The 22919-nt window shown below is 38.2% G+C and overlaps 1 protein-coding gene across 8 annotated transcripts in view; it reads left to right on the top strand.

The window, feature by feature from the left end:
* Positions 1 to 22919, top strand: part of LOC134537948 (ribosomal protein S6 kinase 2 beta) — a 146767-nt gene that overhangs the window by 64583 nt on the left and 59265 nt on the right. For all 8 annotated transcript variants that reach the window (XM_063378949.1, XM_063378947.1, XM_063378950.1 and 5 more), the window contains 3 exons: positions 376 to 541; positions 11571 to 11732; positions 17926 to 18053. In XM_063378949.1, coding sequence (XP_063235019.1) covers positions 376 to 541; positions 11571 to 11732; positions 17926 to 18053 — 456 coding nt within the window. The remainder of the gene's footprint in view (positions 1 to 375; positions 542 to 11570; positions 11733 to 17925; positions 18054 to 22919) is intronic.

Consider the following 22919-nt stretch of genomic DNA (forward strand, 5'->3'; position numbering starts at 1 on the left):
ATTACTTAAATTTAAGAGAAACTACAAGTAATTGTACTGTACATTGATTTAGCAATTTGAAGCATGATTAAATATAAATATTATTTTAAATTAACTATCACATTTCAAAGTTTGCTCAAATAAAATTTTTCTATTACAGATTAGTAGCATTAGTACCATACTATTGATAGAAATTATGACCGTAGAGACTAAATATTTTACAGGAAAAGATCATGCCAATTTTCCATGTAATGTATGGTTGAAATGTGTTTCGATAAAAATTTTATACAGTATATGTATGTTATTTTGCTAAATTAATTTATGAGATAAGGGGGGGAAACGGGGAGAACAGGTAAAACCGGAGGGCTGAGCACAGTGAGACGGCACGTGTTGCAGTTTGAGATGCTGACGGGGATGTTGCCGTTCCAAGGGCAGGACCGCAAGGAGACGATGACGCAGATCCTGAAGGCGAAGCTGGGGATGCCCCAGTTCCTCACTGCGGAGGCACAGGCCCTGCTGCGTGCCTTGTTCAAGAGGAACCCGGCCAACCGCCTGGGCGCAGGCCAGTGCTTTCACACTCTTATAATGAACAGGTCTTTAATCTGGCATTCTTTGGTTCGGCACAATCCATAATCCAATCACTTGCGTTTGTACAGTGTTTCCTGTTTTCCAGGAAAATATATTTCATATTTCACAAGTATAATTCCGTAATGATATTTTGAAGAAAATATCTGAATCTCGGATGCAGTGTGATATCTGTAAGCCTGTGTTAATATCGTTTTTTTTTTTTAGTTCGTATTGAATATGAATATCAAATTTTACATGTATTGATCTTGAATAGTAAGAATGAGAGAATACTAATATGAAATTATTTGCAAGTATGAATATAAAATTTCAATGGTAAGAATGAGAATTAGAATCCCACCAAAAGATTTTTTCTGTCATGTAAGGACATCTGGATAATTAGACAAATAATACTAAAGTGAAAGGTTGGTTAAGTCAGCTACAATAATTACAAGGAAAATGTTTATTAAAATATTTAAACATAAAACATATTTTTTTAATTAGGCAACTAACCTAACTTAACCTAATCCACCGACCGACCTACCGATATACCTTTCATGTCAGTTCCTATTCACCTTATTTTCCACAACCAGCTATTCTGCATCTTAAAACAGAAAATAATACACCAATCCCTCACTTAGCACGTCTTCAGATTGTGCGAATTCATTTTGCGCAATGTTAATTTTACTGCCCCAGTCTTGAATAGCTCATCTGTAAATTTCAGTTAGGGGGAAATCTCTGCAGGCAAAAAAAAAAAGTCAAGCACGACTCACGAAGTCTGTTTCAACTTCTGTAAACAACAGATGTGCTGTGGGATACAGTTAGCCAAACAAGGGGGGAAGAGAATGCGCTCACAGGTATGACTACGCTATCGGCTGTAGTACAAACATCAGCTATAGCAAGTTAAGTTGCGGTTATGGAGTGTAAAGGATCAAGTGTTTTTACATCCGCGCATATTCCTCCGGGCTGTACCGTTGTCGCCTGGCCACAGACCGGGCCGTGAACTCAGTCTAGCCAGTGGCAGGGAATTCACTCAAACAAAAGGAAATGTCTGCCCATTCATCTGTCGATAACTACGGGCGCAAGCACCTGCAGTTGGAATCAGTGGAATCATGGCTTCCAAGTGAGTGAATGGTGTAACCGTGGTGCTGTGCTCAAAACAAAACCATAATTATTGATAATAAATGTCCGGCGGAAGCGTCAGGCTAATTATCTAAAAGAACTTGCCAGAGGGGCACAGCCCACTTACAAACACAATTTAAAATTAACCTCCCTGACAGTAGGAAAGGTTACGTGGATTGTGGTTTCAAGTAGCAGCAAATGAAAACACTCGTATGGTTTGGTTTCATTAGAGGCTTTTACTGTTGATTAGTAGTTTAGTATCTTGTCATTGATAGGTTTCTTACATTAGAAAATATCTTACGGCATTACAGCCATTACAAACAAAACTGCTAACAATGTCAGATTCTTATTTTTGATACATTACATTGAGTAACTAACGAATAAAAGAAAGAAGAAAGAGGGGCCGGGGGGGGGGGGGGGGGGGGGGGGGAACACCATTTCATACTATGCTATGTTCAACTGTTTAGGAACATTGAGCTCGCAGGCTCATCAAACAAATATATGTGTTTAAAATACAATATTTTATAATAATATGGAAAACGTCCTAAAACTGGCGGAGTTATAAACTGTTCTTCACTTCTTTTTGAGGGGTGCCGAAAGATGGAGGGAGACTCCGTTATAGAGGCTCACGAGTTACAGGTTGAGGTGCAAAATGTGGCGCCGGAACTGGGCCGCCATCTTGAAACGGTCTGGGGTCCTTGAAGTACTCTGGGATTCTGGAACCCTCTGGGATTCTGGAACCCTGCCTGTAACCAATAATCCACCTGGATTAGCTTGGTTAGCAGGCAGTTTATGACGGGCGAAGTTAAGCCCAAAAAAAAGGCAACCTAACAGGTTTGTGTGGGGCGAAGTGCAGCTTACCTTAGCTGGCAGGGTGAAGTAGATAGTGGCTGTCCCTGGGGGTGATCCGGGGATGCGCGGCACGGGAGCTCGCGGTAGCCATAGAAGAAATAGTTATGGCGAAAACCAAAGAAAACTAAAGTTAAACTTGACTATTTGGGCAGCTACTAAGAAAAACTAAAAAAAAATCTAGGCGACATGGCCTGGCTCAGAAGCAACTACATTATTGCCGAAAGCGGATCACGATAGCTGCTGGTCGTTACTGCGACTTGTTGCAAAGATGCGCGCTGGACGAGAGCTGCCCTCAAAATCCCTGAAAATGGCGCCGGGACGCTAACTTAAACTTTAGTCCCGTCGTCTGTTCCTCTGGAGGAGGGGATCGGGAACCCCGAAGTGCTCCGAAGGGCTCCGAAAGAAAAAAAAAAGGGCTCCAGCGACCTATCGACTGAGTGTGAGGTCGACTGTTTCTCCTGGAGGGGATAGGGTGGTCAGTAGTGTGCTCTCGCTCTCAGCTGGTTCGTCCTTTCGTCGATAGATGGTGTAGGCATGCAGGTCGGAGTCTCGCAGAGACCATCGCGGCACTTGATGGCCGCCATTTTGCAAGTGGGGGGGGGGGGATTTTGGCCTTGAGAGGGGACATTGCCGCGGCTGGCCGATGACCGCTGTGGACCAGGATGGGGTGGGGGGTATGTCCGGTGAATGACCTGCCCTGGGAGAATTCGCCGGCCAGACGTCGGGACGTGCGGCGGAACTTGAAAAAAGGACACCAAAACGTGTTAGAGACCGCAAACTTCAGCACACCTCCGAGAAGGGGTGGGGGTGACCATGGGAAGCTTAGGGCGGCTACTTTCGTCACGCGTAGCGCTAAACTCGTGACGAAACGCGACGGCCAGTGGATACCGTTGCTGATGATAGTCCTGTAGTCGGCTAGACCCAGCAAATTTGGTGGGAAACGGTGGTGAGAGCACTATGCTGCTCAACAAGGTAACCTGCCGGTACACTTGACCGAACAAGTTTGGATGGGGCGAAAGCGTAAAATTAAAGTTATAAAAAAATTTAAAATTTTGTAAAACCAAAAAAATAAAAAAAATCGTGCCTAAAGTAGCACTGATTCGGCACATACTCCCCCGCTTGAATGCGGAGCATATAGGGAAAAAAATAAACTTACACTTCTTAGTAAAACTAGTACCAGGTTCGCCTGTATCTTACTACTTATAAAAAAAATATTTTGATAAAATGGAAGGTGTATATAATTATTTAAATTACCCTTAACGGTGAATGATGTCATGAGGAAAGTTGATCTCAGATGTTGGGAATGGTGTCACGTGACAAAAACTCTAAATATGGGCTCTGTGAGGCGGGCCTAAAACACTGGGCCGGAACCGGAACTTGGTCAGTCGGGTGCCAGTTATGAAGGTGGGGATTTGTGTACCCCTGAAAATAATGAAAGTGGGCATGTAAACCCCTGTACAATAGTCTTTCCATAAGAAGCCGAAGGCATTGGGACTTAGCCCTGCACAGTCAGGCGATGGAGAAGACAGTCAAATTTGCTGCTTGCCCGAAGGCGAAACAGAGCCTCAGTCCCGGAGTGACACAGGACCTAAGGGTGGAATTCCCTTGGTGGAATTTTAAATGATTGGGGATGAAAAACCTCAACAGATCAACAATCCGTAGGAAAGAATGAATTTAAAAATATTAAATATTCGACAAATTAAGAAATTTCAGCGCATACCACTCTGATGTTTATTATTATTAACTAATATTTATTATTTAAAGTATTCTGAAAAAAAAACGACAAATTAACGACTCTTCGCACTCAAATTTAAATTATTTAAAGAAATGTAAAATTCAATAAACCAACAATTATAAATCAAAAAGGGATAAATTATAATGGAGCGGTTAGATCTTCCATGACTGCTGATAGACTTCGCACTGCCTGAGAGGGGGTTTGAACATAGGCCGTCCAAAGATGAGTGGTGGGAATGTAACCCAAAGAACACTCGAAAATGGTCATGAGATATTTCACTCAGAGGACCTTGGTCATGGCTCGTTGGCTCAGAGGACCCTAACTTTTGCGCCGCTCGTTGGCTAGCTTGACCTAGCTCCTATTTTAGAAAAACACATAAAAGAAACCAGTTTGCCGTCTGGAAGTCACGTCGCTCTTACTTAAATTAACAATCTCATCGATAACGATGTAAAAGAAATCCAACTTTGGGGTAGAATGCAAAAGAAAAAAGAAAAATGGCTAGATGTGACAGCTTCAGTGCTCAGACTCTATGTACGTCACTGTACATCACATTTACGTGCAAGGGAAAATAAAGAAATAAACATGTACAAGTATTAACGCAAAATCAGTACAAAAAAACACTACAAACATATTCTTGCTTACTTTACGAATTATGGTTATTAAAAAAAAGGAACGTAATCAGAAATTAAATATATGAAATCGTGGAACAAGATTCATGAAGATTCAAAAAATATCAGAGAGGTATTTCTGAGTAAAAAAAATTAAAACTATTTACGTCAAGTAGCTTGTTAAAGACTGAACTTACGTATGTAAAAATTAAAAATTAAAATATCTTAAATTACCTAGCTTGTGCTAGTCTAGAAACGGGATGCTCAAACATACCCAAATTAATTAAGTGGACCTCTCGTTGGGGGTTGAAAGTATTTCACTACTCTCGGTGATTACCTTAAATATTAAAATGAGACTAGTCACCTCGTAGCTGCTTAATTTCTGGGGAATACGTATTTTAATATGATTGATTTTATTATTATTAATGAGCTAAAAGAAAAGATAAAAAAAAATATGTCTGTTGCCCTACTACTTGTAATAAAGCAGAATTAATTCCATGACCTTTGACTGTAACACTTTAGTCCAAGACAAGATTAATAATTAAATAGAGTCCATTTAAACTTGGTTTGAATTATTTAAAATAAATCCTTAAAATCATTTAATAAATAAAAAAAATTAAATTTAAAGCTTAACCTTAAAGTACCTGTAAGCTTACAACTATTTATGCCGTTGTTATATTAATGAAATGAAATTCATCCTGTTGATCTCAGATATTGGATATCGTGTAGGAACACCAAAATGGGCGCTGTGAGGGAGGCCGAAAAGCACTGAGGCCGAAACAAGGGAAATGCGTCCTTGAGCACTCAGTGACTAATGGGGATTGTAACCCCTGTAAATGGGTATGGTAACCCGTAACTTACAAACTAGATTGGGAATATAACCCCTGTACATAATTGTTTCGCTGTCCATAAGAAGTCGAAGGCATTGAGACATAGCTCTGCACAATCTGACGATGGATCAGACGAAATAGATGAATTTAATACTTGCTTAAAAAGCGAAGTACACCTCGGTCCCGGATACCTACATTTATTAACTCACATAGGCTCAATATGTTCAAGCTCTGACGGTTGATCAGACCATCAGGCTGAAGCAGAGAGACCTACGAGGGAATTTCACCCCTGAGTTAGTTCGGGTTCGAAACCCGAAAGATCAACAAATTTGGATGAAAAATGGATAATGAAAAAAATTTAGATGTTTAAAATTACCTAGCTGTACACCACCTTGTAAAGGAAATGAACACCGATCCAAAAAAATATAAAAGTTAATAAATTGTTTACTCAAAATTCATAATTACAAAAATATTATTTATCCTTTACTTAGTATTCTTAGAATAATTGGTAAATTGTTTATAGAAAACTCGACGTTAAAAAAGTTTAGTACTCTATCTTACAATAAATTCCTCACCTCATGGCTAGCGTAAAAGTATTGGGGATTCAACCCGTGTATATAAACAATTTAATTCAGTAACCTTTCCTTAAAGGCATGAGTGATTGCACCTCTCGTTGGGTGATCACGAAATAAATCTAAACAAAAGCTAGGCACATGGGTGTGTATGGTGACACAATGAAATGGTACGTCGAAGTATATTCACTTTGCTTGTGAACGATGCAATAGGATTAGAGTACTTGTTAAAATTACTTATGAGCATATTCTTATTTTATGTTACTTAATGAATGGACCCTTTTTTAGATTTATTTTATGTATTATTAAAATACTTAATCGTTAATTTTAAGATACTTAGAAATAGTAAACAATGGAAGTTTCTTAACATTAGCTAAAACAAAAGGTTTATATTATATTATTTGTATTTTTTATATTATTATAAGTTATATAAATATGTTATGTTATATTTTACGTTTCCTTAGATTAAGAAAATACTTTGCTGCTAAAATTAATGCAGTATAGATGATTTATAGTGCTTGTTTTGTGACATAAAAATAATATTATTAGGACATACAAAGCATGGGTAGTTTGTTTACAAAATAAGTGTTACGTGGGTGGAGTAGAGAAGAGTTCCGCGCGGTTGGCGGCCCTGTCATGTGGAGCAAGGCGCCGAGAGACAAAACAAAAAATACCACGATGTCCGAAAGGACTTCTATTATCTGTTTTTCACAAAGATTGCCTGGTTTGCAGGCGGATGTGTTATAAAAAAAAAGACAGATAAAAGGAGGAATTTAGACAAACTCAGGGCACTGTCGGCCGTGAGGAACAAACTAGATTGTAACGCATTATTTACGCTGCCGGACACGGGGTCAACGGCATGACCTCGCCTCCTCCAGCCGGTGAGGCGTGAGGGGGAGGGGTGAAGAGAATGACAGGGAGAATGACACGCGCGCTGATAAGGCACGATGCCTGAGGGCCGTCGCACCGACGGGGCCGCGCGGTGTCTCACCGCGCGCAAACACAGTCAGAGCGGGACGTAAAATACGAGAGAATTTTAATTTAACTCACTTTGGGTGAATCAGATTGGGTGCCAGTTTTAGGACTTACAATAATACTATATATAGAAAATCTTTGACAAACAAAAAAAATATTTATACCAAATAAATTTAAAGCATTCTCATAAATCAAACCAAAATACAGTTAACAATTTAAGAGTAACCATATCACACAAACTGCTACCACATTGTAACCGTAACCATGCTAACTGCTACCAATTTGTAACCGTGGTGCTGTGCTCAAAACAAAACCATAATTATTGATAATAAATGTCCGGCGGAAGCGTCAGGCTAATTATCTAAAAGAACTTGCCAGAGGGGCACAGCCCACTTACAAACACAATTTAAAATTAACCTCCCTGAGAGTAGGAAAGGTTACGTGGATTGTGGTTTCAAGTAGCAGCAAATGAAAACACTCGTATGGTTTGGTTTCATTAGAGGCTTTTACTGTTGATTAGTAGTTTAGTATCTTGTCATTGATAGGTTTCTTACATTAGAAAATATCTTACGGCATTACAGCCATTACAAACAAAACTGCTAACAATGTCAGATTCTTATTTTTGATACATTACATTGAGTAACTAACGAATAAAAGAAAGAAGAAAGAGGGGCCGGGGGGGGGGGGGGGGGAACACCATTTCATACTATGCTATGTTCAACTGTTTAGGAACATTGAGCTCGCAGGCTCATCAAACAAATATATGTGTTTAAAATACAATATTTTATAATAATATGGAAAACGTCCTAAAACTGGCGGAGTTATAAACTGTTCTTCACTTCTTTTTGAGGGGTGCCGAAAGATGGAGGGAGACTCCGTTATAGAGGCTCACGAGTTACAGGTTGAGGTGTAAAATATGGCGCCGGAACTGGGCCGCCATCTTGAACTGGTCTGGGGTCCTTGAAGTACTCTGGGATTCTGGAACCCTCTGGGATTCTGGAACCCTGCCTGTAACCAATAATCCACCTGGATTAGCTTGGTTAGCAGGCAGTTTATGACGGGCGAAGTTAAGCCCAAAAAAAAGGCAACCTAACAGGTTTGTGTGGGGCGAAGTGCAGCTTACCTTAGCTGGCAGGGTGAAGTAGATAGTGGCTGTCCCTGGGGGTGATCCGGGGATGCGCGGCACGGGAGCTCGCGGTAGCCATAGAAGAAATAGTTATGGCGAAAACCAAAGAAAACTAAAGTTAAACTTGACTATTTGGGCAGCTACTAAGAAAAACTAAAAAAAAATCTAGGCGACATGGCCTGGCTCAGAAGCAACTACATTATTGCCGAAAGCGGATCACGATAGCTGCTGGTCGTTACTGCGACTTGTTGCAAAGATGCGCGCTGGACGAGAGCTGCCCTCAAAATCCCTGAAAATGGCGCCGGGACGCTAACTTAAACTTTAGTCCCGTCGTCTGTTCCTCTGGAGGAGGGGATCGGGAACCCCGAAGTGCTCCGAAGGGCTCCGAAAGAAAAAAAAAAGGGCTCCAGCGACCTATCGACTGAGTGTGAGGTCGACTGTTTCTCCTGGAGGGGATAGGGTGGTCAGTAGTGTGCTCTCGCTCTCAGCTGGTTCGTCCTTTCGTCGATAGATGGTGTAGGCATGCAGGTCGGAGTCTCGCAGAGACCATCGCGGCACTTGATGGACGCCATTTTGCAAGTGGGGGGGGGGGGGGATTTTGGCCTTGAGAGGGGACATTGCCGCGGCTGGCCGATGACCGCTGTGGACCAGGATGGGGTGGGGGGTATGTCCGGTGAATGACCTGCCCTGGGAGAATTCGCCGGCCAGACGTCGGGACGTGCGGCGGAACTTGAAAAAAGGACACCAAAACGTGTTAGAGACCGCAAACTTCAGCACACCTCCGAGAAGGGGTGGGGGTGACCATGGGAAGCTTAGGGCGGCTACTTTCGTCACGCGTAGCGCTAAACTCGTGACGAAACGCGACGGCCAGTGGATACCGTTGCTGATGATAGTCCTGTAGTCGGCTAGACCCAGCAAATTTGGTGGGAAACGGTGGTGAGAGCACTATGCTGCTCAACAAGGTAACCTGCCGGTACACTTGACCGAACAAGTTTGGATGGGGCGAAAGCGTAAAATTAATGTTATAAAAAAATTTAAAATTTTGTAAAACCAAAAAAATAAAAAAAATCGTGCATAAAGTAGCACTGATTCGGCACAATGGTTATACTAGCGGGAATATATTTGACATTAGATACCGGAACAGAAATGAACAGATGATTCACATGGAAAAATTGTTAAATGAATGGTGCAATAAAAAAAATCACGGGCCTGACAGGATTGATTTGAACCAAGCGGTGATATGCAAAAAAGCACTTTAATTTTTGAAAAATAAAAATCCGTACAGTAATGCTGGTTTCACTGCCAGTAAAGGATGTTTTGTAAAGTTCATAGAAAGGTATGCGATGTAGTTGAAGGCCACGCCCGGTGGGCAAGCCAACCAGCCGACTATCTACCTTACATGGTGTCGTATTTGTCATACAAAGTATTCAGTGGTAGGCTTGTGAAGATAAATGATGTAACGTATTTGTCGTTGAGTGTTATTCTATGCATTTATATTACGTAAAGAACATTTCACTACACATTAAGTAAATTAGCTTAGCTATTTTTGGAGACAGATGCTTCAGAATACGCTATATCAAATAACATGAACATGTATAGGAACACATTAGTCATGCTAAGTGAGGTATTGGTGTAATGCTAATGGAAGTCACCAAGCCATTGGGATTTTTCATTGCATTTTCTAATGCGTGGAGCTGTCCTACAGGAGATGGCATTGTAATCTCTTCATCAAGCTGGTGGTGCCGTGTGCGTGAGCAGGGAGAGTAATCTTTCGTTCACAATTCTGTCATTTTCTTTTTGTCTTGGAAATAATTTTTGCTGGTTTGATGAAAGGCCCTGTTGAACACAGACCACGGAACAAGCTGCCCGCGTTCTCCTTTGATATCTGAGGTCGTGTTAACTGGCTTGAGTTGTTTTACATTCTGTGAGTTATTTTATACTTAAAACAGGGAGCACATCAATCATTAATGTTGCTTGCGTCCTGCGATTTGTGCTGTGGAAGTATTGATCCTGACATTGATTTAACATAATTAACTATAAACAAAGCAATGAAAACCGAGGTACGTATAAAAAACTTAACAAATTTCATCATAAAGTAAAACAACCAAACTTTTGAATGTAGGTTAATTCAATGAAATATTAATTGATAATAGCTCATTGTGAAATTTCTAGGTGTTTACCAGTACTGTTTTTCACTGGGTTAGTCTGGAAAGATATTTGGTAGAAAGGAGATTTCCACGTTTGTGACGATAACCAAAAATTTTTGTATTTATAAAATGTTTTAATTTTGATGTTTTTTTCATTGAATTTTTTAACTTGTCGTTTTCAAAACGTAGCATCATAAATAGGTTGTTTCAGTAAATGCAGCGTATAATGTCCATCTTCATACTCGTGAAGAATGTGCTACAATAAATAGCATAGATGATTAATAGCTAATTTTTTAAGCCTTGAATGATTCTTGCTATTTTATAAAAAAAGAAAAGAAAAATGTAATCCTACTGAATGCACTGTAGACAGACTGACAATTGTTAGACAGAACAGCAGTATGTTGAAGTAGTTCTGCTCTCCGCACAGATGCAGTTACAATAGCAACCCTGCTAGCGTTCAAAAGTGCAATTGAAGTTTTTAATGGCTGGGCCACTTCTATAAGTATTTTTAATTTATATTCATATTCAGTGGTATCATAGAGGTTTGGTTTGGTGCCACATTGTCAAATTTACATTTTCAGCTACTGGATTAAGGCCATTTTTTTTTTGCAGTGATAATCTGCCAGTTTAATTAATTAGTTCATGTACATAACAGTGACTTGTAGACAATTTGTCCACTCAAGATATATCTATATGCTGCTCAAGTGCAATAACATTTAACTGGTTAAAGTTGTGACTAATTAAATAAATAAAGAATTATAAATATTACTTAGTCTGTACCCATATTTTCTCATCTCCCATAAAAATGTTTATTTGCTTCAGCTGTAAGACATTGCATGGAAAAGTGCTTATGCCAAAATTATGTTTTAAAATTAACATTATAGTTATTAGTGATTATTACTTGTATTATACTGATTATTAATTTTGTTTGAAATTGTTTTCATACACATTAGTCACTTAGAAGATAATATATAACTTGAACTTTAACAGAAAGTTGAAGTACTTTTTGTGTTTTAACCTGTACATTATATATTTATATTTATGTGTGTTTTTTAATTAGGCCCAGATGGTGTGAAAGAAATTAAGTCGCATTCCTTTTTTGCAACCATTGATTGGGACAGACTATACAGGAAAGAAATCCAACCACCCTTTAAACCAGCAGTCAGTAGAGCGGATGATGCCTTTTACTTTGACAAGGAGTTCACCTCTAAAACGCCTAAAGGTAGGTAGGAACCTATCAACTTGTATTCTCAGATTCTCTCTCCATATTGTGGCCAGATCTCTGGCCAAAATATGGTTTTGTCTTTGAAACCTGTTTTTTTATATATATATATAAAAAAAATTTAACTTTGTTTACTTATTGTTTTAAGTATCCAAATGTTGTTATTGTTAAATTGTTGGTTAATTTTTTTAATTAAAAGTTATTTATCCTAGCCTATTTAATAATTTCTTGTTTTAAATTCTGTTGTATCGCTGGGGAGTGGCGCAGGAGTGAGTGTTTACATGACAGTTGGCAATGGGAAGTCAAGTGTCAGTTGGCTGCCCTGTCAAATAGACGTTGGCCGGTGTGTGTTGCAAAGTGATGCAACCTTGTTGTAGCGCCTGTGTGTGCGGGGAATAAAATTGACCCGCCACTGTTGGGAGTGTACAGGCCATGTCCGGGCGCGGTGCAGAACTTTTCACGAGACTTTGAATTTGACACGATGAGCCTCGAGCACGTTTATTCGGCTTTCAGGGTCAGGCCAGACAGATATATTAAAAGGCACGAAGAAATTTAAATGCCTTGTTTGAGATTAGCTATGAGTGTTTCTGCTGCAGCGACGAGAGAAATTGTGAGTAAAGCTGATCTGATTGTAGATGGTGATGGTCTGGATAAACAAGAATTTTTTGCTACATGACTTAGTGATGGGCCAGGATCTCCGTTACTGTTTTGCGTGCACCTCAGTGGGCGAACATAAACTTGGTTTAGAAGATATGATTTTTTATTTTAAGTTTATATTTCGAGAAGAAAACTATTGACTTAAACATTATATATTTTCCCACTCCCCCAGCGCTTTGTATAGGACTTTGGTAGATTAACTTTTTTTTAAATTTAAATTGGTGTATTTTTTGTAATAGTAATTTTTTGTTAATTATTTCTTTGAATATAAATGCAGTCATATATTCTGATATCTCTTAGTAACTGCCATCAATTTAGGAATAATCATTTTATAAGATGTTTATACAAATATTATTATGTAATTTAATATTTTTGATAAAAATCAATTTTTAGATAAACAATCTTTATTAACATTTTAGTGTTATACCGTTTTGCGCTTATTCTTGTTACCAATGTTTGAGGGTTACAATGAAATATTTTGGACTCTATATTTTAATTCGTGTTTGTATGAAATCCATGCCTTTTCGTAAAATATTGCATCAAATAAAATGGAGCTATTATGATTAATAAAATTGTTTTTGATTCTATAAAATGCCCACTTCGACACCATAATGTATTTTCTATGACATTTAAGGATGTGCTTTTAATAATTTTTTTTCTTAACACTCGGGTTGGGTTCATGCGTTTTTTTTGGGTATCATGAAGTTTGTTTTAAATTCTATTTCAATAAAACCTGTCGGGTGTTGAGTTTGTGTTATCTACCAGGTGCAGAGGGTAGAGACCACAATCTACACGCACGCACGCACGCACACACACACCACTACACCACACCACACCACACCACACCACACCACACCACACCACACCACACCACACCACACACACCACACACACCACACACACCACACACACAACACACACCACACACACAACACACACAACACACACCACACCACACACTCACTCACTCTGTTTCTCTTTCTTTCTCTCTCTTTCTCTCTCTCTTTCTCTCTCTCTTTCTCTCTCTCTTTCTCTCTCTCTTTCTCTCTCACTTTCGCTCGTTGGGGGCTTCACCCCCAATCCTCCGTATGGGGTTTGTATATCTAAGTCCTAACATAATTGGAACACATTTGCATATTTCATCACATAAGACCTACTTAGTTAATGTAGTGGGATGCACATTGTTTAACTGTAAGAAGTGCCAAACTTACAACTTTTTTCCATCTAGTTATGGTAGAATTAACCACTCCTGAATCGAAGCACGTTTTCTGTATCAACCTAAGCATCACAGATAGATGCATGCTTGATTTGTAAGACGTGAAGAATTCTGTAGGTACAGAAAATACAGCTTGAATCACAGGAAGCCTACAGTTCACATGGAGGAAAGTTGCACACGAACAGTTCTGAAGTTGTCCGAAATTTGCAGATGGCTCGTGAAAAAGAATCCCTTTTGCAAGGATTTATATATATATATAATAATAAAGGTCATAGAGAATTTAAAAAAAATGCTAACCTAAACCAATCAACCTTTCCTTTTAGTTACGATAACTGTATTTAAAAGCTAACCTACCCTCCCAAAAAAATTTAATAAATATTATTATGTAATATTAATAAATATTATAATATTTATTATTTATTACCCTGACTGAACCTAACATACCTTCGGAGCTTTTATTTTTGTGGTTGGGATTTGATTCCTGTGAACTCTAGCAAACATTGTAGAAGCAATAAATGAAACTCAGGTCTGTCAACATGGTAGAAGCACAACATGCAGTACTACAGAGCCCCTAGCAGTACGAGCTTTAAGCATACCAGCAAAATTATAATTTGTTTACGTTTTAATGGGTGACTTAGGCATGGTTTTTCCCTAATTACTGGAAATTATTTTCTTCTACTTAAAATAATGCTGTTATGTATTTTTCATACTACTAGAAAATTTTGAAAAATTATAGTCATGCTTCAAAATTTTCAGACACTTAATATATTTGTTCAACGAAATTGACTTGACTTAAGCTGGATTCCCAATCATCCGTTTAATCCGTCCGTCCGTCAATTTCGGTCCGTTATTTCTCTCGGCAATTTTTACCGACTCTCGACCATCCGCCATCCGTCCGTCCATCACTATTCTAAAATATCAGTGCTACAACTTTCCGCCACATACTTTCTCATTGTAGGTAAACGTTTGGGGAAAATAATTTACTTGGGATAATTAACTTTTGTTTTTTATGAATGTGATATTAAGTTGACAGGCGGGAACCGTGCTTTGACAAGTGGATTAAATGGGTGCGGTCTTAAAAATAACATTAATAGTCATGCCAGCAATAAATAAAATTATGCTTCTTTTATTACTGCGTCAAAGGAAACAGAAAGAAGCTATTTCTATCCAGCCTTTTTCCCTCAGTTGCTTATCCCGATAGTCTTTGCTATATATATCATACAAATGCTCCCTTTCCCGGACGTAATTTATCAGCATTTCTTCCGAAAAGCTCATTCTCATAAGCAATCTTTACCGTTATTATGACAATAATAATCGGTCAATACGACACAGCCTTCTATATATTGCAAATTAAAAAAATCTAACACTGTTTTCGGAAAGTCGTATTGAAGACGATCGACTTAACAAGGCGGTGGACCATCCGTTGGTCCGTCAAAAGCTAAAGCTTGGCAAGGTTTTGACGGACGGACGGATGGAATTTTTCGGGCCATCTGATTGGCTGCAGGTCACGTGATTGACGGACGGACGGGTGACAGACGGATGAAACAGATGATTGGGAGTCCAGCTTTATTCTATCCATGTAACTGATGACTACAGACACCCTAATCTTTTTATAATAGAGTACAATGTTTGGAATAAATATGTTGGTTATTTCCCAGTGCAGGCGCTCTTCTGTAAAACTAAAAATTGTATTTTTAGAGTATGCCTAGTTCTGAAAGTGCTGCTAAGTATTTTAAATGTCACTAATTTAACCAAAATTCCACACACTTCTAATGCATTTGTTAGTAACCTATTTATGCAGTGAAATAAAACCTTAAACTTGTATTATCAAAATTGTTTACAACGCTAGGTATAGCTTGTCCTACTAGGTTCGCTCAGCATTATGTGTCTCAAGGATTTTCGATGACTTTCCTATACATATTTACCTACTACACTATTTGCCGTTAGTTTGCTATTCGCAGCAAGCTTCACGAAGTGGACGGATCATGCCAAGGTAAAGGACAGAAAATTGACAGACCTATATATAAGATCATGATTAAAGGATAGCCCATAGTCAATCCATGAGACAAGTGATGCCAAGCGATCCTGCTCCTAGCGACATAAACAAGATTTTTGGGTGTCCATTTTACTTTAATTGCTATTTAATGCATAAATAGGTTATTAACAAATGCATTAAAATTTAGAGAATAACCATGCGTAATTACGGAATTAGTAGTCCATGAAGTGGGTGGGTGTTCTGGAATTGAAGTCCACTGGTTAGCAATTGGATAGCAAAACGAATCGTAGCTTTTGAAAGGCTAATACCGTATATACTCGTGTATAGCGCGCCCTTTTTTCCCCTCAAGTAAAGGAAAAAAATAAGGATGCGCGCTATACACGGAAAAAAAAAATTTTTGGGGGGGGGGAGGCGGGGAGGAGTGGAAGTCGTTAACTGCCGGGTGACGGGTGACGTTTCTGGCCAGCCCCCACACATACGCACAAGCAACAAGGCCTCTCTTTCACACACACACACACACACACACACACACACACACACACACGCGCGCGCGCGCAAGCTCGCACATCATGGTCTCTTGTTTATTTTTAGACCTCCCCCCTTTTCAGATAGCCAGCTCAGAAGTAGTAAAAAGAGAGAGAGAGAAAGAGAGAATGTTGTCACCAGTTCCCTCCCCCCCCCCCCCCCCCCCCCGCCCGGCTTCTTCGCTTCCTCCATTCCTCACCGGTGAGTCATCAAGTTCTCCGCGCCAGCTTAGCAACGTAGCTCGGCACGCCTCCCTCCCTTCCTTCCACGTACCAGTTGTGACGATATAGCGCTTCATTATCTTCCGTTTAGACAGCAGAGTTTATGTATTTTCCTGACGCATCACCACACATCAATTTAAATAATCAGGTACCACAAAATGTTAGTAAAATTTATTTATGGGGAAAAAAAAAATTTCATTTTTTTTTTTCTTTGGAATTAGTTGCAAAAATCGTGGTGCGCGCTATACACGAGGGCGCGCTATACACGAGTAAATACGGTATGCTATAAATTGGTGTGTTGACATAATTTTTTTGTTTTTATATATAAGGAATTTTAAGAATAATTTAATTAACAGTAACTTGTGTTTCCATATTTGAAAAGCAAACTGGCATGCATATAATTACAATTCTAGTGTCTAAATGAACATTGCATGACAACGTAAGGGCTAGGGCCATAAAGGTTTTGAGTATTCCGATGTGAAAGTAATATTCTAGAGTGAAATGTATTGCATGGCAAAAATCTTAAAAATGTATATTTAACAACTATATTTCTTTGATTAGCCCACTAAACTAACAAAAAAAAAAATTTAAAATAGTTTTTACAGTATTTCATATTTATTTAACCTAACCCAATGACCTTTATAAATGTTTTGCATTATTTTAAATGAATACCTAAACAACCAACTGTTTATTTTAATTCAGATAATATAATTCTTGGAATATCATTGTGCTGCATTATAATATTAATAATCACAGTAATTTATTTAAACTGAAAATAATATTTATTATTTTCCATGTATAATTTGTGACTGAAGACTACTACTGGTGTAAATATTCAAAGTTCATGGAGTTAAGAATTTGTCTATGCACGGTTTCAGCAGCAACGTAAACATCCTACAGATATGCATGTTTGATTAGTAAGAAATGGCATACGCACAGCTTGAATCGTTGAGAATACCATGTTTTTCAATACTTTTCAGCAGCACACTATATATCGCTCACAGAAGAGAGCAAAATCTTTCCTGTGTTCACGTGTTATTGTAGTCTATGGTCATGGCTTATAAATAAACAAACTTTTATCCGGTGGTGTTGTCATGTCTACATTAATGCTGTGATGCCTGTCGTAGATTTTTGATAGTTTATAATTTTTATCAGGGGGTCCAAAAGAAAAAATTTTGAAATTTCAGAATTTTTCCATTTGTGATGGGTCGAGATTTATCTCCTGTGAAAATTTCGAGGTTCTAGCTCTTTTGGATTTGGGTTAGAATTGGTATAGGTGAGTAAGTTAGTGAGTGAGTTGCACAAAGGTCTGTGTGTATGTGTGTGTGTCACTTACACCACTTTGATTCTAACCACCTCAGTTTGTTTCATTAAAAGCTGTTTTTTTTTCCTTTATTAATTTTGTTATTTTAAAAAGAGATGCCTGTGTTAATAAAACTAAAACCAAGTTCTCGTTCGACATTGAAATATGCAGCATTTCAGCATTTGCATCAGTATAATTGAAGCTGGTAAATGTCAGTGATCTCCAGACGGTGACAGCTGTGGCTGCGAGGGTCTCACGGAAGGTGTTTCCCGCAGACTCGCCAGGCGTCCCTCCGAGCGCCAACGCCCACGAGCTGTTCCGGGGGTTCAGCTTCATCGCCCCGTGTCTCCTGGAAGAGCAGGCCCACAACTCCCAGCACATCACCGACTCTCTCTCCAACAGGGTGAGTCTCGGCATTATACCATTCATCATACAGTACAGCATTAATTTAAATTCTTACATTGACTTTACATGTGTCTTTACTTACTTTTATTTATTATAGTGCAGAATTGTACTCTGTTAACAGACTGGTAAAAAAGTAGTAAAAAAAATATATATTTTGTTGCAGGCTTGCCAATATATTGGGGTGTGCGAATATTCATAAATATGAATAGTTTGCGAATAGCAAATAATTTACTATTCACATTTGGATGTCTAATATCAAAAATAATAAAAATTGTGAATATTTACAAGCACATGTGTTTGGTTTCTCGTTATTCAAAATTATTAGATTTTCACCAAATTTTAATGTTGGTGTATATATAATATATATATTAGTGATGGCCCGATATTCGATATTCGATATCCGATATCGGAGATCGGTAGTATCGGCACATTTTTCAATATCGGACATCGGTAAATACTTGCGATATTTTGATAACCGATGTTTGTTCTCGCCAATAATACTTCTCACATAACCTTAACCGTAATTCCAAGCTTATTTTCCGCGGGCGTAATTTATCTTTCTTCACGTCACCATATTACCTAGTAATTCCAAGCATATTTTCCACAGAAACAATTTCAAGATTTCAAGCCTATTTCTTCTTTCTGATACTGCAATGCATCCCGACGGTACAATTATTCCATGTGTACACAAATCCCAGTCATTAGTGCATATTTATTCGTTTCAGATATTCGCAAAATGTTTTCGCTTGATGAATTTTCGAAGTTCACTATGTGTACATAAATTGAAATCATAAACGAAAATAATTACAATATTTAATTTAATAAGTGGTGTAGCCGTAAGTAAACATGAAGAAGAATTAAAGTTGCTGCTTGATATAACAGACATTTTCTTTCCGTGTCATTTCATGGTCGCGAACTGCTGTTCTATACAAAAACATTACGTAAGTTTTTACAAAAGCTAAAATATGAAACGTGTTTACGTAGGGCAAGTTGCAGCAAAGGTATTATGTTGGCTATATTGAGTGCATTGAAAACAACATAAATAAAAATGTGTGGTTTTATAAACTCTGCAGTACGTTTCAAAGTTATATTGAAATTACTTTTCACGTATTTTTAACGTGTTTTCGCACCAATAAATGGAGTGATACACTTTAACAATGGTCACAAAATTTACTACTTGTAGACCTTCCTTTCTAGCGTGTCGTTTACCGTGATGAAATTTTACAAAGGGTACAAAAGTTTGATGTTTTTTGGCGGTAGCCTACAACTCACGTAGTTTAGGTTCCCTACCACGTTCGTGCAACTTCGGATTTCTCTCAAAAATTGAAATAAAAAAAAATCGAAGTGTTAGGTTAGGTTAGGTCAGGTCAGTCACAACATGCTTGAACTTCTGATTTAGCGGCTGAAGTGGCGTTAATAAACTTCGGAAATCTTCGGAAATTCTTGCAGGGAACCGAAACTACGTGAGTTGTGGGCTTCCCGTTTTTTGGACAGTATTTTTCGTAGATTACAGTTGAGACACTGGACTCAGTACATGCAGTGGCTTGTAATTCATACATTATAAGCAAATACACTAGAGACTAATACCGGACAGCTACAATATTTCTCAACATTTCTCCACAAAAATCTGAAATTTGTTTCCTTGTAGTTACAATATGTTTTTTGCATACTGTAGGTAATACCTACAGAAGAATATTGCTTTATCTGGCCTTGAAAAACAATTTAAATTTTTAAGACCTTGAATTTAAAGAGCTTATTTGTAGGCCATTATGATAAATTCATTATTAGCTTTCATTTAATGTGAATTTACTATATTTTACAATTAATAAAAATAATATACATTCACATATGTATGTTTTATTAATATTTAACATTTTTCATTATTGTCTCTAACAATACTCCAGAGCCACAATTTTATAGAATCAGTGTTAGAAATGAGATAGGCCTATTATCGGAATATCGGGTATCGGTAGGGCCTGGAAAATTTCGGTGTTTTCAGTATGCAAAAAGCGGTACTTTCAAATTAGAAAAGCGGTGGTTTAAAGTCGGTATTTTCGTTCGTTATGCAATGGAAATTTTACCGGTATTTTAAATGTTGACTAGATTGTGAAGTTATTGAATATAATAGTTTACATATTTAATAAACAATCCATGTTCCATGTATACTAGGAATAGACTAATATGCATAATAACAGCCAATTAAATCCAAAACAGTTACACAAAACAGACACGTTGCTATAGATGTTTGCAACTAAAAATTTTCTTTTTTTTTTATGGCTGCCAATGCCACATGACTTTAGATGTTTGTCAATGGAATCTTTTCTATCCCATAAAACTTTACAGTTGCAAAATTTGCACATTACTGTGCTATTGTCAGTACAATAAAACCCATGTTTCTGATACTGATATGCTCGTATTTAATGGAGTGGAGGAACACGGGGTTGCCACTTGAACAAACCCCAGCGCACAAATGAGAAGAAACTTAGTGTGAACTATACCCCAGATCAATTTTGAGCATCAAAACCATACAGGAACACGGCTTATGTAAAAATAAGGTAATTATGCTGAAAAACAAGACTTGGGTTAAAGGATACTTTAACCTTGTGTGGATCAGGTAGAAAACATTCGGCTATAAACGAAAGAAATAAGAAAAATGCTATCCTGAAATGCTGTGACATGTTTTTGGAGTAGATAATCACAGCGACAGACGGACAGGATGCGCTCCGGCCCTTGCCGTCAGCGATGTTTATTTTGACAGCTCAAGCAATTATCTTTTCCACGTTTCTTCGCAGCGTTAAAAAAAAAAAAAAAAAAAAAAAAAACACGTTGACAGTTTCTCACGCAGAAGGTTTAAATAAGGGAGGGAATATGTTGAAATGTTAGTTGGAAAAGGAGGGGAGGGGGATTGTTTTTACATGGTTTGTGGCTCTGGGAGGGATGAGCCTTGAAGAATTAGCAGGGGATGGGAGAGGCAAGCGTCGCGTCACGTCACGTATGACGTCAAGCCGCCGGGGCGGGTAAGATAACATGACAGCTGAGACGGCTTTTGGTGCAATAGTGGTGGCCCCGAGCTCGGCTAGACACTGCCGCGTGGACAGTCTAGAGGGGTGGTATCTATTTTTAGACGTCTTTTGTTTGCCTGCCTGCTTACAGTACAGCTCTCGCCAAGATAAATGTGAACACATAGAGCCCAACAAAGTGTAACAGACTTGTTTTTCAGTCGATTTTACTCAAATTTTCGACTTTCTCTGCTCAAATTTTTCATGTTTTCTCAAAAAACGGTTATATAAACGGAATGGACGCATCAGAGGGGGGTCGCATCGGCTGGATTCTACTGTAATGGTACTTTTAGGGGATATATTCGCAGTGTAATATAGAAATGTTGTGGTTTTCGCGAATGTACTTTTCGCGTTTCCATGCAAAATTCGCGATCGCGAAAAATTCCAGGCCCTAGGTATCGGTTATCGGATCAGTAAATTTGGAAATATCGGAATCGGTATCGGTATCGGGTTTTTGGATATCGGGCCATCACTAATATATATATATATATATATATATATATATATATATATATATATATATATATATATATATATAATACTCTCTCAACAGGAAATTATTATAATATAATATAATATTGTACATATTATATATATTATTATTAATAAATCATATATAATAGTTTAATACATATATTTGTAATAACTTGTACCGCAATGCATGTTTAAACATTTTATTCTGAAACATTAATATTAAATTCAGTAAAACCCTGTTAATACTTTTTTCAAGGGACTGGATGATAAAAACATATTAACACGGAAAACATCTTAAAGGGGAAATAGTATAGATCAGTTGCTATATAAAAAAATTGTTAAAATGACATACTTAGATTATGCGCTGTTTTTTCAGCTTTCTCTCTTAAAATTTAACCATTTGTGGGGGATTCCATTACCACATATATTTGTTGTTGGTTAAAAGCCTGGCATTACTTTTAAATGTTTATTATGGAATTAAGTAATTATTTAAAATGTTTTTATAGCCCAGGTGGCCCCAATAAGAGAGGCATGATAAATAATTTAGCACCATATGGCGTAATACCGCCGCAACCACTGCTTTGCAAGCATGGCCGGACTTCTCTGAGAAAAATATAAGCCCATTTTCCTCCACATGAGAATATCCTTTTGAGCCAGCAAATCCATCCAGATCCTGACTCATAATGGATTCTGCGCCGGGGTTTCTCGGATGTTAATTTACGACTTGGGGAACAGCTTACACACAGCTACTCTTTCGTTTATGGACTGAGGAATAGGATCGTTTGTTTCGAACTCGCCCGGGGAAAACATGCGAGAGAGGACGTCAGCCACTACATTCTCGGAACCCTTGAGATGGTGTGTAACAAAGCGGAAGCAAAATAACGGCAACACCCAATGACCTAGTTTACCCAGCTGGTGTGGGTGGTTGAACAACCAAGAGCCTGATTGTCAATGTAAAAATCAAACTCTCGACAGTCAAGGCAGGACTCAAATTTTTCTATGCAGAGTAGGCATGCCAGTGCTTCCTTTTCATAGTTTCCTAGACGCTTCTCAGCTTCCATCAGCGTACGGCTAGCGAAAGCTATCAGACGCAGCACTCCTTCCTCTAAGTGCCTTAATACGGCCCCTAAGGCGAGAGACAAAGAACCTACTTGAAGAGCAAAACACTCATCGATATCCTGTAATACCAGAACAGGAGGAATTGACAATAACTTCTTAAGGGAAATAAATGCTTTTTCCTGGGCGTCACCCCACTCAAACACAGAATCATTTTTACGCAAAATGTTAAGTGTTGAACAGACAGCAGCAAAATTCGGAATGAAACTTTTGAA

The sequence above is a fragment of the Bacillus rossius genome, chromosome 12 (assembly GCF_032445375.1).
Source record: "Bacillus rossius redtenbacheri isolate Brsri chromosome 12, Brsri_v3, whole genome shotgun sequence".
Taxonomy (NCBI): Eukaryota; Metazoa; Arthropoda; class Insecta; order Phasmatodea; family Bacillidae; genus Bacillus; species Bacillus rossius.